This window comes from Poecilia formosa, unplaced genomic scaffold, assembly GCF_000485575.1.
Source record: "Poecilia formosa unplaced genomic scaffold, Poecilia_formosa-5.1.2 Scaffold261, whole genome shotgun sequence".
NCBI lineage: Eukaryota > Metazoa > Chordata > Actinopteri > Cyprinodontiformes > Poeciliidae > Poecilia > Poecilia formosa.
In genome coordinates this window covers 249,872-267,574 of record NW_006800200.1, presented here as the reverse complement: position 1 = coordinate 267,574, position 17,703 = coordinate 249,872, and the positions used below count along the sequence as shown (strand labels likewise).

The window sequence follows — 17,703 nt, the reverse complement described above, 5'->3', positions numbered from 1 at the left end:
TTTCTGATTGTATTTAAGTTTAAAAATGGGTCCTTACATCAGACACTGTAGATAAAAGTGTCCAAGTAAATAAAATGTTCTTTATAACCAGAAAGTATGACTACTTGTCAGCAGTTGATGTTTGAAGCATTTTATTCCTGTTTGTTGTAATCTCTCTGCCCCTGTGGTAATCCTCTGCACAGTTTTAGTCATTGTTTTTGAGCCAACTTTGTGTCATTTTCAGACATAAATGAGGGAATAAACCTAAACTGAAATTGTTTTGATTTGATTTCAGCTCTGGGTTTTGCAGTGTTTCAGAAATTCCTTTTCATTGCCAATGACAAGGAAAAAAAACTTTAAAAAAAAAAACTATGGAAACAGTAGTTATACGTTAGTCATGGGCTGCTGATGATAGTGTTGCTCTGTTCCTTACAGAAGCAATGGATCAGATCTTTGAAGTCCTAATTAGCCATGACAGAGAGACTGCACCAGAGAAAGGCCTGTGCAGCTCCTCACCTCACACGCCTTTCCTCTCACCTACACTTAAGCATGAAGCACCTCATCCAGAAAACACGGGTTTTAGCAGCTTTCAGTACAAAAACAGCCACTTGTTGCACCTCTGGTGCTAATTGAGCAGCTCTGGAAGCATAATTGTTATGCTCTTTCTCTTAATCATGAGGCTGAGAGGAGGTTTGATGCTTTCCTTACTGTACTTGTAGCTGTGCATTTATGTATTTACCCTCCTGAAGTTACCAACTCAACCCTCACTAAAAAACGTAAATACACACATTAATCATTTATCAGTTTCTATATTTGCTTCTGTTTTAATCCTTCTTATGTTGCAAGGAGTGAAAGCATCCTCCCTTACTTTGTGGGTGTTGATGTTAATTATAGTCAAGGAGCTGCTTGTTGAAATAATGAGCTGCTGAAGGAGAGAGAAAAAGGCTCTGTGCAGATTGCGTACTCAAAAACACATTTTTTTTTTTAAAGTATGATCTTCAGCTCCATATAAAAAAACAACAACATTTCACCTCAACTGGAATCTGGATCCCAAACCTAGAATGACTAAAGTTCTCTAAAACAGGACCAGAGTTGACTATTTTCTTGATCTAACAAGAGGACTTTAGGCAGAAGACAGAGTGGACTGGAGCAGAGTTGGAGGATGAATTGGTGAGCACAGTGCCATGACTGAAAGGTTAATGTCAACGAATGGGAGGTTCTTTTTGTTTAACATTTCCTTTGTTTATTGGTGGATGTGTTTAATAGGATTGAGTGTGACTGCACCCTAATAGGGTCTCCTTGGTTGATCTCAGTGTCTCTGGGAGATCTTACAGACTCCTCTGTCCTAAGCCAGGTCTCCCACTGGGTAATCACCTCAACTGCCCTCATCCTGATTGGAGCTGACATTTTAATGTCTGGAGTAGCAGTGTGGTCAGCCCTGTTTAACCTGACCCCTCCACCCCCCCTGCCCCCCAATTGCCATACCACCCCTCCCTTACCGGTGGCCTCTGTTCTCAATTTGCCCCTTAAGAACTGTACAAATCAGGCCAAATTTAACTCTTTATAGGGCTGTTAGGGGTTTGTGAGACAACTCCTTAAGTTTCACAATAGACACTTTCCACTGGAGCTCCTGCTGCAGTTTCCCTTCACAGATTCTCTGTGGCGTTAGCTACACATGCTTAGCTGTTCCACTAAAGTTACACCTCTACAGTGTCAACTGTTGGTTGTTCTTTTCTGTTGTTTTTTTTTTTTTTTTAAGTGGAGTACGTTTAAAGCCTTGCTTTGCAGAGGAAGAATAATAAAAAAAGAAAAACACATTATTTTGGTTCTTTCAGCGTTGTTTGCATTTAAATGGGTCTGCAATCTGATTTGATGTGTGAGCCAGTGAAACACTTGAAATCTCTTTAGAGAATGGAAAAGACTGACACACACTGACAATCACTGTGGTCTTTCTATTTCCTTGCAAAATGTTGATGAATATGCTTGGATATGACTAATTTAGAGCCTACTGTGTGTTTTGTTTGAGTCTTAAACATACATTAAAAAGTTTTAGCATGTTTGTATAAAACTTTTATGTCTTTGATTATTAAAAATTTGCTTCATGACACCTTTTACATACATTTTATGAAACAAAACCCCAACTGTTGGTAAAGTCTCACATGATCTGAATGAGAGACTGTCATCAACAGATTTTGATGTTGTTTGTTTGATGTTGTTTGATATCACTTTAGACCAATCAAAAAAGGTGTTTTGAGCACAAATGTCGGGTTTCTGAAAAGTGTGTGCATATTTATGCACTGAGTATTTGGTTGGGCCTCCTCTTGCATAAATCTCCACATCAGTATGCCATGGCGTAGAGGTGATCATACTGTGGCACTGCGTTGGTGCAATAGAAACCCAGATTCCTTTCATAGCTGCCTTCAGGTCATCTGCCTTATTGGGTCTGGTGTCTCTCATCGTTCTCTTAACAACAGATCATAGATCTTCTATGGAGTTCAGGTCAGGAGAGTTTGCTGGTCAATCAAGAATAGGAGTGGTCACTGAACCAGCTTCTAGTGCCTGTGGCAGTGTGGGCAGGCGCCAAGTCTTGCTGGACAATAAAATCAGCATCTTCACATAGCTTGTAATCAGAGGTGAGCATGAGTGCTCCAGAATTTCCTGGTAGACGGCTACATTGACTGTAGACTTCAGAAAGCATAATGGAGCAACACCAGATGGTGTGGCACCAAAAACCATCAATGTCTGTGGAAACTTCATACTGGACTTCAAGCAACAGGGTTTCTGTGCCTCTCGACTCTTCCTTCAGACCCTGCAACCTTAATTTCCAAATGAAATGCAGAATTTACTTTAATTTAGAAAAAGGACAATGGACCATTTCGTAACAGTCCAGTTCCTTTGCTCATGTGAGATCCCTCTGATGTCGTCACTGGTTTTGTAGCGGCTTGACACAGGGAATGTGACACCTGTAGCCATGTCTAGTGTATGTTGGTGTGTGGTGGCTATTCTGGAATGGATTTCTCTTGACAATCTTCTTAAGGCTGCAGTTCTTCCTGCTGCTGGTGCACCTTTTCTCACCACACTTCTTTTTCCTACTCAATTTACTGTTAATATTCTACAGACCAGCTTCTTCAGCAATGACCTTTTGTGACTTAACCTCCCTGTGAAGGGTGTCGATGACTGTCTCCTGGACGTTTGTCAAGTCAGCTTTCTTCTCAATGATTGTGTAGCCTACTGACCCAGAGTGAGAGACTGTTTAATGGCTCAGGGAACCTTTGCAGGTGTTTTGACTTAATAAGCTGATTAAAATATGACACCATCAATTCCAATTAATGACCTTTTTCACAGTATTCTAGTTTTCTGAAAAAACTGAATTTTGGGCTTTCACTATCTGTAAGCCATAACTGTCAACGTTACAAGAGATAGATGATGAGTTTCACTTTTTGGCGTGGAATATTTTTACTTTATTGCTACATCTTGTTTATTTGAGATGTACTAGTACAAACACAAAACATTTGTTTCGTTCATTTATTTTTTTTTAGTTCATAACCTTTAGTTATACACTGGAGTTCTAGTAAAACATGATTTTGGATTATCTAGAGATGCCTTTTCAAGCCGCCACACACTTTAAGATGCAATTTGATTCAGATGTTATGGAATAAATATTGTGAATAAATGTATTAGAAACATTACAAACAAAAAGGACTGTCCTAAGTATATTAATTAATTAATATTAATGTTCCCAGTATTCCTAGTATGTCTGTATGTAATGCTAAGAAGAGGTACAAGTTTTTAGAGATTTTTCAAGACTCCTTAAACAGCGAGTACCCCTGAGAAATGAAATTGGACCACTTCACGTCTTGCTGTAAAATGTTCTAGTGAGGGACAATGTAAGAGATAAAAGCAGCAATTATTGTGCAGCAATTTTCCATATGACAAAATATCAAACAAATGTACACAGAGGCAAATCACATCTTGGTGCATAGATGTTGACAGAGATCTCTGCCCCTCTGCAAAACATGAGATCATCGAAACCAAAGTAAGAATCTCATATGATGTGACATTTTGTAATGACGTGAAACTTAAATCTTCTGCTATGGTGTTGTTTTGATATCACAACTCGAGACTCAAATGGCCCATCAGTTGGCATTGGTAGTGTTTTCCATAACTGTTTGTTATTGATAATAATTTTCCTGCCCAATTCCCATTAAATGCACTTAAATCACATCTGAGAAAGACATCCCAAGGCTCTTTATTCTCACTGTTATTGATCTGGTACCAGGCTGCCAGGTTCTCAAATTGTCCTAACATATCTGTTGTATCCCTCTTAGTCCTTTGGCTTATGTGTCTGTTTCTATTTGAATATTTTCAGGTGCGTCTGGCCACTTGGAACGGCACCAGTCGGATTCTCCTCTTCCCTCCAAAAGGCCCTCTTCCCGCTCGGAGGTGTCTGACAGCCCGCTTTCCTTGAAGCGTCCCAGGACAGCTGAAAAGGGAACTACGGAGCAGGTCAGCATTTAAAAAAAAACAAAAAAACACAGATTTTTTATTTTTATTTATTTATTTTTAATATATTGGCATCCTATGATGTTTTTAAAAAGTCTACTTTCCTTTGAATAAAGGGCATCTAGCTAAAGGTTATCTCGTCATTAATTACCGAGACATCATTAAAAGTCTCAAGCTTGTGAATCAGTTCAATATAAACCTCTGCAAGTAATTCTCAGTGCTGAGCTTTTTTATGTTATGCAGATTTTCTTCTTTTAGATCTGCCCAAAATTAATTTAGCAAATCTGCAAGGCCAGCACTGCTAATTGTGCACAAGCTGGAAAATCAATATAGTATTTGACAGATGAGACCGCTTTCAAGTGGGTGCCAACTGCCAAGACTCGGCGCTGCTCACTTTTCCACGTGTGTGGGTGTGATCAGAGCGGTCTGCTGTTGGAGGGGCGTGCCACTACTCTTCCCCCTGAGATACAGCTTCTGCTGAGACAAGCATCCTGGTTTCACCATGTTAACCTTTTGGTTCTTCTGTCTCTGCCACCACCTCCAGATGTACCAGTGTCCCTACTGCAAATTCACCAACACGGACCTGAATCGCCTCAGAATGCACGTGATGACGCAGCACTCTGTTCAGCCAGTGTTACGCTGCCCACTGTGCCAGGACATGCTCAATAATAAGATCCACCTGCAGTTCCACCTCACACACCTCCACAGTGTTGCACCCGACTGCGTTGACAAGCTAATAGCCACAGTAAGTCCTGAGTTATCACATATACTTTGAGTGTGACTGGACGTACAAGGACTGGGAATGTCGAGAGGGTTTATGTAACCAAGTTTCATGAGTGCATTTCTCTGTGATTATTGTTTTGTTGTACTCCTCGGTGCCTTCAAACATCTAATGTGAGCGCCTCAAAGAGAACATTATTTGTTTTAATCTGCACCAAGCAGGCATTTCTTTTCACTATTTCATTATATCCTAATATCTCATAATAAAATGGGGGGGAGGGGGATGCAAAGATGTGCTCTAGTTTTCTGAGCCAGTATATGTAAGGAACTAATAAAACTAAAACTTTTTTAGTTTAACCAAGATGTTAGTTGGTTTAAACTAACATCTTGGTTAGTTTAAACCAAGATGTTTAAACCATAACACAAGAGTTTAGGTAAAGCAAATAATATCCTATGTTATGAAATATAATGCCTTACAACAGTATCTATGATCCTTGAACATCTTTTATGTTAAAACCATAAACTTCAGTTTAGGCTAATTGAAGTTTATGGTTGGTAGCTTTGTTGTGCCACACTATTTTGAAATCAAGTGATGGATTTAACAAAACTGTGTGAGAATTTAAAACTTTGTATGTCTTTTATATAACATTATCCTGCTTTAAGCTTTCCACACATCCATCCATCCCTGGCCTGCCTGGCGGGTATACCTTGGTTTTCATAATGTTTTCTCTGAGACCTTCACGGAACAGTTTTAGTAATATCATTATAAAGTTAGGTACTTGCAGGCGGACATCATTTACTAATGAGGTGACTTCTGGAGGCACTTGGCTGAAACTGATTTTATCTATTTATTTCATGCAATGCATGGATATTTAAACATCATGCATTGCATAGAGCAGTTCTGATAAAGTATATTAAAGTTTAAGGGGTAAACAAGACTACTGTAGTTGATCCTGCAGATCTCTTTAGTTTTCAAACTTTGGATTCATTCATTGTTAGCTATTCCTCATTTAGTTTCTCTACAACTTCAATGAATTTGGATGCTAATTCACTAGTCTCTGAAGAATGGCTTTGTTCTGGTCAAAGCAAGACCTTTTGATTATAATTGTAATATTTGTGACACCGATCAACCAATAAATAATTAGCAACTGAACAACAAATTGAGATATTATTTGCTACCTATTCAGTAGCAAATAACAGAATCACTTTCAAAGTAAGTAAAATATTACATTTGTAGTTTTTGTGATGTGTGAAATCAGTGACTCTCAATTTATAATATTTTTGCTCTTGTTTTCTCAAGACAAAACAATCTTTGCTTTATTTAAAACACATCGAGGTTGAATAATCAATCAAAACTTCCCAATTTGCTTCTAAATATCAAACAGCAAATCTTTGTTCTCTTCCATGCTCTGAGGCTAAATAACACGCTGAACAATCACACTATAAAACATTTCTCTGTCTGCTTCCCAGCCATTTTCATCCCCTATCTAGAAAGTAAATGACATGCACATTAGTATGGTAGATAGCAATATTTATTTCTTTTATAGTGCTAGTAATGTACTGAAACACTACAAGGGGAGACAGAACAGAGGTAATATAACACACATTAAAGCCTGAACCTTTTTACAGCTGGTGAATGCAGATGGAAATATACTTCATCCCTTTTGCATGTCTTCTTAGAATACCCTAATTCATTCTGAGATGGGTGACTTTTATTTCTTTCCAAGTGTGCATACTGATGCATTTACTCTCCCTTAATTCATTTGTTGTCTTTGTACTTCCACCTATTGTTTTGTTTTTTTTTTTCTCCTTGTGTGTGTGTTTCTCTTATATATAAAATACATTAACTTATTTAGTCTGCTCGCCTTCATTCCAGGTCTCATTTTCTTTTTGCATTAGTTAGGGGCGATGAAAATAATTGTGCTTCATTAATTCTGAGTCTGACTGGATGATAGCCATTTTAAACTATGTTTGCCAATTAGGCAGTCTGAATTAAAAGTGACCTTGGGATCAACTCTTTCACCTAACTGTTTAATGAAGCCATTGTTTAGAAACTGGCAGGTTTCTTTTATAATTCAAATATTTGTTTGTCTTTTCTTTTTTGTTAGTTTTATTTTTCTTTTGATTTCATACATTAAATTTTCTAATGTTTTAGGATTTTAACATTAAATCTAAAATTTATTAAATGTATTATTGGCAGATAGTGCCAATTTTACAGCATTATGACTCCAGTTAATATTAGACCTGTAGTATATAATTATTATGTAAATAAAAACAAAAAACAAAAACAAAACCTGCAAAAGAAAACAAATGAGAACAAAACATCCAAGATTGCTGCAGGAAGTTCATAAAGAGTTGTCACATTTAGTTTGAAGTTCCAGACATGGATCACAGAGGATTCAAGGCAAAGGGAAGTGCTAATCTCACATTTGAGTTCATACATTTAGGATTTACATGGCATTTTATGCAGTGAGGAGGAGTAAATAAAAAGAAATGTCTGTGTATAAGCCAGCTGGCTATTAAGGGATTTAACAGCTGTTTGTTGTGAAACCATACAACCAGTAGTAAGTGAACACGTGACAAAAACTGCCATTCGAAACATTAAAGCTCAGGCAGAATTCACATAAACGTAAACATTTATGCTTCATTTCTGGCCTGCGTTGTTCCTCTGATGTGTCATTCATTACCCAGTTCCTCCCAACACCTATGCCAGCAGAAAAGCCTGTTTTGAATTACTAAATCGGGGTTTTTCAACCGTGTTTGTATTACTCTGCACTACGTATACAGTCAGGTAGCTGTCAAAGTATGATTTTGAGGACAGAGGTTGTCTTGTCACTAAAACTATATAAGTCAGTCTACAATTAGTTTCCCACAGCATGGTGTTATTTGGCCCTGAAAAACAATTTCTATCAAATGTTACACATGTGTCGGATGGATGGAAAGTTAAAACACTGATATATTACACAGAAGAAAGAAAAAAAATGCTTTAAAAGAAAGCATTTTCATACTTGGTAAATATTATGCTCTCAGACACCTGCTCCAGCCACACATTGTTTAAACATGTTTCTGTTTATAGGTTTTTTTATTTTTGTTTTTTTTGTTTTTTTCCAACTGCAGATCCACATCATTCATCATTACCCATATACGTTACTCATTTTCTGTTTCCACAGAGCAGCGACTACAAATATTTGTTCATTTCCTAAAAGTGTCTTTGAAATGTTTATATAGCTCTGAAAAAAATAGCTAAGGTCTGATGATGTTTTCTCTTTGAATGTGATTTTACTGGGTTTGTTTTTGTATCTGACCAAATTCTAAGTACACATAGTCACTGAGTAAGATTGTTAGCACTTTAATTCCTTTGTGTTTTGTGTCTACAGGTAACAGCCACTGAGGTTTTACCAGCAAGCATGTTCATACCAGTGCCTAGTCCAGACAAAGAGTCCCAGAGCACCCCACTTGCTACAGCCAACTCCATCTCTGAGGACACAAAAAAGCAGACTGGTTAGTATCTCAGTATTTGAAATATTACCTTTGAATTTCATAATATACATATTTTCTGTAATACCAACCATGAGGTTTTTAAGTCATATCTTTAATTACCTTGAGAAGCATTTGGCAATTTGTAAATACGAAAAACAGTAAGTCATAAAGAGAGCGTCGGAAAATTAGGAGGCACTCCAGGTTTTTCTCACTCAGCATATTTAAGTACCTTTTTATTCTGTGGCTCTCATTCACCACACAACTGGATGAATGATTGGTATTTTAACACCTTGTAATTAATCACAAGGTTGATCTTTTTGTACACATTTCTGCCTGTGGATGCACAGTAAAAGCATTTTTCTCCGTTACTAAATTTAATTGGAAAATAACTGCAAATGGTGATGTCCTGATAAGTAGTTCTTTTGCTGATTTATTTGCAGATGCCACAGATGCTGATACAGAGAAAGGGATGTCCCTCACCACAGAAGCAGCTGAATCTCGCAAGTCACCTTCTGAGGATCAGCAGTCAGAAAAGGAAGATGCCACTGGTTTTCTGTGCTGGAAGAAAGGCTGCAGCCAAGTGTTTAAATCCTCCAACTCTCTGCAAATGCACTTCAACGAAGTTCACAACAAGAGGCCCCAGTTACCGGTTTCTGATCGCCATGTCTATAAGTATAGATGTAACCAGTGCAGTTTGGCCTTCAAGACTGTGGAGAAACTGCAGCTTCATTCACAGTACCATGTGATCAGAGCAGCTACCATGTGCTGCCTTTGTCAGCGGAGCTTCAGAACTCTACAAGCCTTGAAGAAGCACTTAGAAACCAGCCATTTGGAGCTGAGTGAAGCTGATATCCAGCAACTTTATGGAGGATTATTGATGAACGGAGACATTATGGCAATGGGGGATCTGGCTCTCAATGAGGAGCATGGAAGCCTGGGAGAAGACGACAAAGAGGGAGACGACAGTGACCCTGAGGAAAAACAAAGCCCAACAGGCAGCGATTCTGGCTCACTACAGGAAGATTCTGGATCCGAACCCAAACGAGCACTACCGTTCAGAAAGGGCCCCAACTTTACAATGGAGAAGTTTTTGGACCCGTCTCGTCCATTCAAGTGTACTGTATGCAAAGAGTCTTTTACACAGAAGAACATTCTGTTAGTTCATTATAACTCTGTCTCCCACCTACACAAGGTGAAAAGAGCTCTTCAGGAATCCACTACTGGTCAACCAGAGCCTACCAGCAGTCCTGATAATAAGCCATTTAAGTGCAGCACTTGCAATGTGGCATATAGCCAGAGTTCAACTCTGGAAATCCACATGCGCTCTGTTCTCCACCAGACCAAAGCTAGGGCAGCCAAACTTGAAGCAGCTGGAGGGATCACCAGTTCTGCAAGTACAATTAGCGGAGGGTCCAGCATGAGCACATCAACAACTAGTCCAAGCCCAGCTAATAACTCTACTCCCAGCTCAGCAAATCACAGTTCTTCTGGATCTCAGGCAGCTCAAAGTATTCATGGAGGAAATCACATGAATCAGACTCATGGCATTGAAAGTTTGGGAAATTCTTCAGCAAGCTGTCATTCTTCATCATCTGAGAACCATGAAGTCAAAAAGTCTAAATTTAGCGAGATTCTCTCTGCAAGAGGGCAACAGCAGCAGCTTCAGCAACAACAGCAACTGGCTCAAGCACAAGCTCAGGCCCAAGCCCAGCTTCAGCAGGAGCTTCAGCAGCAGGCTGCTCTTTTACAATCACAGCTATTCAATCCAGCACTTCTGCAGCACTTCCCAGTGACAACTGATGCACTTCTGCCGCTGCAGCAGCAGCAATTACTGTTCCCTTTCTACATCCCTGGAGCAGAATTTCAACTCAACCCAGATATCAACATCAGCAACTCTGTTCTCGGCCTAGCAGGATCTGCAGCTTCTTCCCTGCAAGAAGATTTAAAAAACTCAGCCCAGCAGGCCCAGCAGAGTTGCTTGCAGCAGCAATTAATGCATCATCACCTACAACAGCAGCACCAACAGCAGCAGCATCAACAGCAACAGCATCAACAGCAGCAGCAGCAGCAGCAGCAAGCTCACTCGCAGGTTCAAGGGCAGATGGCTTTGCTGCAGCAGACTGCATCTCTTCTCCAGCAGGCTGAAAAAAAGCAGAAACATTCATCCTCAAAAGATGAGAAAGATAAAGAAATACAAAAAGAAAAAGATGTAACTGAGAAAAGTGAGGACAATATAAACAAAGATTCCACCGAAAGCAAACCAAAAGAAAAAAAGGACATTCAGAACATTTCACTAAACATTAACCAAGATTCTGGCATGCTTCCACCTAGGATTGCTTCAGATGCTCGAGGAAATGCAACTAAAGCCTTGCTGGAAAACTTTGGATTTGAATTAGTTATTCAGTACAACGAAAATAAACAGAAAGCTCAGAAAAAGACAAGTGGACCTACAGGATCAGGTGGTTCAGGTGGAATAATGAAGGTTGTAGATCCCATTGAGGGATTAGAGAAACTGGAATGTGAAGCCTGTGGCAAGCTGTTTTCAAACATACTGATTCTAAAGAGTCACCAGGAGCATATCCACCAGGCTTTTTTCCCTTTTCGATCCTTGGAGAGATTTGCTAAGGAATACAGAGAGCATTATGATAAACTCTATCCACTAAGACCTCCAACACCAGAAGCTAGTCCTGCTCCTGCCCCACCTCCTCCTCCACCGCCACCTCCTCCACCACTCCAAAGAGCTCCAACACCAAATATTCCAGTCTCTGCAGCCTCGCTCACTCCTCCTACCGTACCCCCTCCACAGCCCCCAGTTCCAATGACACAAATACCCATGCCAATGGATTTACCCTTGTTCTCTCCACTCATGATGCAGCCCATGTCTTTGCAGTCCCTGCCCACTCAGTTGCCTCCTCAGTTACCTTCTGTCGAGCCAAGCTTGGCATCAGACTTGGCCCAACTCTATCAACAACAGCTTACACCTGCCATGTTACAGCAACAGAACAAGAGGCCACGGACTCGCATCACTGATGACCAGCTTAGGGTCCTGCGACAGTACTTTGATATAAATAACTCTCCAAACGAAGAACAAATTAAAGAAATGGCAGATAAGTCTGGCCTGCCACAAAAAGTGATAAAGCACTGGTTCAGAAACACGCTCTTTAAAGAACGTCAGCGCAACAAGGACTCTCCTTACAATTTCAATAATCCTCCAACAACAACTCTAGAAGAAACAAAAATTGATTCCAAACCTCCTTCCCCTGAACCTCAGAAACATGAACTCTATGGAAGTAAGAGATCATCTAGGACCCGGTTTACTGACTACCAGCTGAGAGTCCTACAAGACTTCTTTGATGCAAATGCTTATCCGAAAGATGATGAATTTGAACAGCTCTCCAACCTTTTGAGCCTCCCCACCCGAGTTATTGTTGTGTGGTTCCAAAATGCTCGACAGAAGGCAAGAAAGAATTATGAAAACCAGGGTGATGGAGCCAAAGATGGAGAAAGGCGAGAACTGTCAAATGACCGATATATCCGTACATCAAATCTAAACTACCAATGCAAGAAATGCAATCTGGTTTTCCAGCGTATCTTTGACCTGATAAAACACCAAAAGAAGCTGTGTTACAAAGATGAAGATGAGGATGGGCAGTATGACAGCCAAAATGAGGATTCATTGGATTTTTCCCATGACAGCTATACTCCCTCTGGGTCGTCCTGTCACACACCAATGCCCTCCTCTTCAAGTCTTTGCCCTCTTCCTCCATCAACGTCAGCATTTTCACAACTCTCATCGGCTGAGAAAGAGGAAGCATCACCAGCAACCACCTCAAACCCCTATGATGAAAACCCCAAACAGCTGCCAGAAATTTCTAGTGATCCACGAGATACTCAAACTTCTATAAAGCAGGAAATCATACTCCAAAACCAGTCTGAGCCCCAACACACTAGATCTCAGAGAGAGGAAAAGATGCACGTCTCTAAGGCTGTCAAGCATTCGTCACTGTCTCAGCAACAGCAGCAGTGTGGCCCATCATCTTCTCAGACAACCCAGGCATCCTCACAAAGCTCCCACTTGGGCCTCAATCCACACCTGTCCTCTGCCACACAGCAGCTGGCACAGCAGATGATTCCATACCAGTGTGAGCAGTGCAAGATTGGCTTTCCATCCTTTGAGCACTGGCAAGAACACCAGCAACTGCACTTTCTCTCTGTGCAAAATCAGTTCATCCATCCTCAATTCCTTGATCGTCCAATTGACATGCCCTTTATGCTGTTTGATCCCAGCAATCCTCTGCTGGCGACCCAGCTTCTTTCTGGTGCAATGCCTCAGATACCCAGCAGTTCTGCCACCTCTCCGTCCACTCCAACCTCCACCATGAACTCCCTGAAAAGAAAGCTCGAAGAAAAGGCTAGTACTAGCCCTGGAGAGAATGACAGTGCAAATAGTGGAGAGGAACCACAGAGAGACAAGCGGCTCAGAACCACCATTACACCTGAGCAACTAGAGATCCTCTATCAGAAGTATTTATTAGACTCAAACCCCACTCGTAAAATGCTTGATCACATTGCTCATGAGGTGGGATTAAAAAAGAGAGTCGTGCAAGTGTGGTTCCAAAATACTAGAGCAAGAGAGCGAAAAGGCCAGTTCAGGGCTGTAGGGCCAGCCCAAGCTCATCGTAGGTGCCCGTTTTGCCGAGCTCTATTCAAGGCAAAAACGGCCCTTGAGGCACACATTAGATCTCGTCACTGGCATGAAGCCAAACGTGCTGGATACAATTTGACTCTCACTGGTTTGTTACCTGAGCAGGAGAGCATGCAAATTAAAATGGATGTTTTGGATACATCAGGCTACTCCCAACTGGCCTCAACAGTGAACAGTGATGGACAAAGCTCCTCTATGTCTCCAGTAAATAAAAGCATGGATCTGTCTCCCAGGGGTCTGCTGAGCCCTTCATCCATCAAAGTTGAAGGAATGGAAGACTTCGAGGGTGCAACAATGTCCTCTGTGAACCTCAGCTTTGATCCAAACAAACTGGATAATGACGACTGTTCATCTGTGAACACGGCAATCACAGACACAACTACAGGGGATGAGGCCAATGCAGATAATGACAGCGCTGATGCAAAGCACAGCCAAAATAGTGGTGATTACCTACACAAGTCTGGAGGTACATCCACTATGCTTGAAAATGATGACCAAATGTCATCAGGGTTAGTGAGCCCTGCAACAAGCTTTTATGCTAAGGACTATGAAAATGAAAATATGATTGACCACAGTGAGACATCCAGCCTGGCTGACCCCTGCTCACCAAGCCCTGGAGCCTCAGGTACCAGGAGCATTGACAGTGGAGACAGACCAGGCCAAAAGCGCTTCCGGACCCAAATGACGAACCTCCAGCTGAAAGTGTTGAAGTCTTGCTTTAATGACTACAGAACACCCACTATGCTGGAGTGTGAGGTACTTGGCAATGAAATTGGACTTCCAAAGAGAGTGGTTCAAGTGTGGTTTCAAAATGCTCGTGCCAAGGAGAAAAAGGCGAAACTGAACATGGCTAAGCACTTTGGAATAAACCAGACATCTTACGAGGGGCCAAAGACTGAATGCACATTGTGTGCCGTAAAGTACAGTGCTCGCCTTTCTGTTCGTGATCATATATTCTCTCAACAACACATATCCAAGGTGAAAGATACAATTGGGAGCCAGATTGATAAAGAAAAAGAATATTTTGACCCAGCTACTGTTCGCCAGCTCATGGCCCAGCAAGAGATGGATCGCATTAAGAAGGCCAATGAAGTTTTGGGTCTGGCACAACAGCAGGCCATGCAGCAGCAGGGGATGTTTGATAACCCTGCTATGCAGGCTCTGAATCTCCAGTCAGCCTACCCAAATCTGCAAGGCATCCCACCTGTACTTTTGCCAGGGGTTGGTAGCCCTTCTCTATCCAGCTTTAACTCATCTAATTCAGGTACGTCATTGTTTCAAACTGACTGAATACCAGAATTTGCATGCTATACAAAGAAACTTGAAACTAATAATAGACATCAATATTACATTTATCTTGCCCTTCCATCAGTTGCATGAATTTGCACACTGTACATAGTGTAGTCTTTTATATATTGTTCTTTTACTATTCTTGATATGCTGTAGAGGTTTATGCTCTTGTTACAAGAAATTAGCTAACTTGACTGACTTTCCTTTATAAAAATTAAATGACCCATTGCCATTCATATATCAGCAATCTTCTTTATTCTTCTGTGTGTACTGAACAAAATGCCTTGTTTTTTTCTCTTTGCAGCTGTTAATGCTACTTTTTTGTGGGTTTAACACTTCTTGTTTTTTCTGACAAACTTTCAGCTTTAACTCCTCCAAAACCCTCGAACCTCCTGAATATGACGGGTGCCAGTGTTCCCTCACCAAGCCTGCCCACTTCTGGATTGCCTAATAAACCTCCCTCTTCAGCATCTCTTGCAGCATCGAGCCCTGCCCAGACCAACACATCTGCTTCTCACTCAAGCCCTACGCCCACATCGAGCTCCACTTCCTCCACTACGCCATCAGGCTTACGACCTGGATCCCACAAGGAACGTGATGTTGAAAGTTTAAGAGAGAAGGAGAAGGATAAACCCAAGGAAAAGGCAGAAAAACCCTCAACTCCATCATCAACTGGAAGCACCCCAGCCCCTTCCACTTCTGCTGCAAGTGCCAAGAAGGAGAAACCAGACACAGCTGTTCCTGCCACCTCCATGCCAACACCTGGTATGGAGTATGTAGTAGATCCTGCCCAGCTTCAAGCTCTGCAGGCCGCTTTAGCATCAGACCCCACAGCTCTCCTTACAAACCAGTTTTTACCTTACTTCATGCCAGGCTTTTCCCCTTATTACACCCCACAGATCCCTGGTGCTCTCCAGGGGGGCTATCTGCAACCAATGTATGGTATGGAAAGTCTTTTCCCATATAACCCAGCATTGTCCCAAGCACTCATGGGTCTTTCCCCAGGTTCACTATTGCAGCATTACCAGCAATATCAGCAGAGCTTACAGGAGGCACTACAGCAGCAGCAGCGGCAGCTTCAACAGATCCAGCAACCCAAGGCAAGCCAAACTGCAGCTCCTACTCAAAACTTAGGGGATCGCAAAGAGGCTGCCAAAGATTCAGTCAAAACAGAGGAGCAAAAGAGCAACCCCCACAGTGAAACCCCCATATCCTCCTCCTCACATAACAAAGTATCTTCTGAGCAGAACGAAATACATGACAAAGCTATGGACCTTCATCTAGACCAGTACATTGTCCCCAAAGCGCAGAGTAAACTTGCCTGTCGCAAGTGTCAAGCTGTTTTCACCAAGGAAGAAGCGGCTATTACCCACATTAAATCTAACTGTTTCTTTGGTCAATCTGTGGCAAATCTGCAAGAGGTGTTGCTGCGTGTCCCCGGTGGCGTAGGTGTAGGGGGCGGAAGTCTCTATGACTGCTTGGCTTGTGACACTACGTTGGATGGAGAGAAAGCACTCAGTCAACACCTGGAATCGGCATTGCACAAACACAGAACAATCAAGCGATCAGTCAGAAATGCCAAAGAGCACGCTACTAGTTTATTACCTCACTCTTCAGCCTGCTTCCCCAGTCCTAACACCGCATCTACCTCGCAGTCTGCCACTCATCCCATCAGCAGCCCATCTCCCTTGCCAACAACATCAGCCACCATGCCATCCTCTGCTGTCTCCACTTCCCTGTGCTCTTCCTCTAAGGCCCAACTCAATACCACAGCTGTCGGCAAACCCTGGCCCCAGGTCCCCTTCTCCAGAGCTTCAGCTGGAAAGCCCAGTGCTAGTCCCTCCTCCTCTTTTCCTCCAGTGTCCTCACCCTCAACGGTTACCTCAAGTTCATTGAGCACCTCAGGAGTTCAGACCTCGATACCAACAGACGTCTTTACCGACGAGTCTGACTCTGACAGCAGTCAGAAGTCAGCAGATAGGCAGGGCAGGGCAACAGAGGAGCCGCAGCAGCCTACCTATGTCAAAGACAGTAATAGTTGTAGTAGTAACCTGGCTAGTGTAGGAACAGACTCCATCAGATTGTAAAAGAGCTTTCAGTGATGGACAATATTTAAAAAAAAAAACAAAGAAAATGACAAAAAAACACAAAAAATCATAAAAAGCAGCAATGTTAAAAATACATTAAAAGTATACAAACCAGTTTCAGAAAAAGATGTGTAAAGACTAACTGCAATTCCAAAGCTTTTAACCAAAAATTAAATGTTAGTGGATTGTTTTCCCATATCAACATGCTGGTTTTTATTTTTTTTTTTTTTTATTTTTTTTCATTTTTTTTATGTTTAACCCAACTGAAATCCAGGCATACTAATGTGTGAGGACAAGAAAGATCAAAGATCATAGCAGTTATATTTTATGTAATAGTGGAAAAATGCTGTACTGTATGGCAATGGACAAGAACATAAGTTGGCAAATAATGACCCAATAGCCCTTTTTTTTAAAGAATGCAAGTAAGTAACCCAATACTTTCTACTTAAGAGCACAGTCACTAAAAGCCAGTATGTACTGTATGGGAGAATAGTCTGTTCAGTTCAGTTTTCTTGCTACTTAAGCATTCAGATACCAATGGCTTGCAAAAGTAAAAGAATAATGTAATGTCTATTTTATTCTCAGGTCAACAACTCAAAGATGTTTTTTTTCTGTTACAGAGACTCACGTTTTACTTTTTTTATTTTCCAATAAGATGATTTTTTTTTCTTCCTTAACTTGATTTAACAACAAGGTTTTATGTTAAATTTAATTTAACAAGGCATTTCTTCTGGGCATTTTAAAGAATTATTGATTAATATTGCTAATTTTAAAATCCTCATAAAGTGAGGAATTCCCATTATATCCAGATAAGCATTGCAGACATAGTAAGGGGCAATTTGAAAAGACTTTTGATAAAAAAAAATAATAATAAAACTTTCTGTATTTATGATAGATATGAGCATTTTTGGTGTTGAGTAGATTGTTGCATTGGAAATG

At 41.0% G+C, this 17,703-nt stretch overlaps 1 protein-coding gene across 4 annotated transcripts in view; it reads left to right on the top strand.

The window, feature by feature from the left end:
* Positions 1–17,308, top strand: part of zfhx3b (zinc finger homeobox 3b) — a 311,598-nt gene extending 294,290 nt beyond the window's left edge. For all 4 annotated transcript variants that reach the window (XM_016680891.1, XM_016680890.1, XM_007570444.2 and 1 more), the window contains 5 exons: positions 4,349–4,485; positions 5,027–5,227; positions 8,580–8,703; positions 9,123–14,651; positions 15,041–17,308. In XM_016680891.1, the coding sequence (XP_016536377.1) occupies positions 4,349–4,485; positions 5,027–5,227; positions 8,580–8,703; positions 9,123–14,651; positions 15,041–16,764 (7,715 nt within the window). In that variant the 3' untranslated portion in view covers positions 16,765–17,308. The remainder of the gene's footprint in view (positions 1–4,348; positions 4,486–5,026; positions 5,228–8,579; positions 8,704–9,122; positions 14,652–15,040) is intronic.
* The last annotated feature ends 395 nt before the right edge of the window (positions 17,309–17,703 follow it).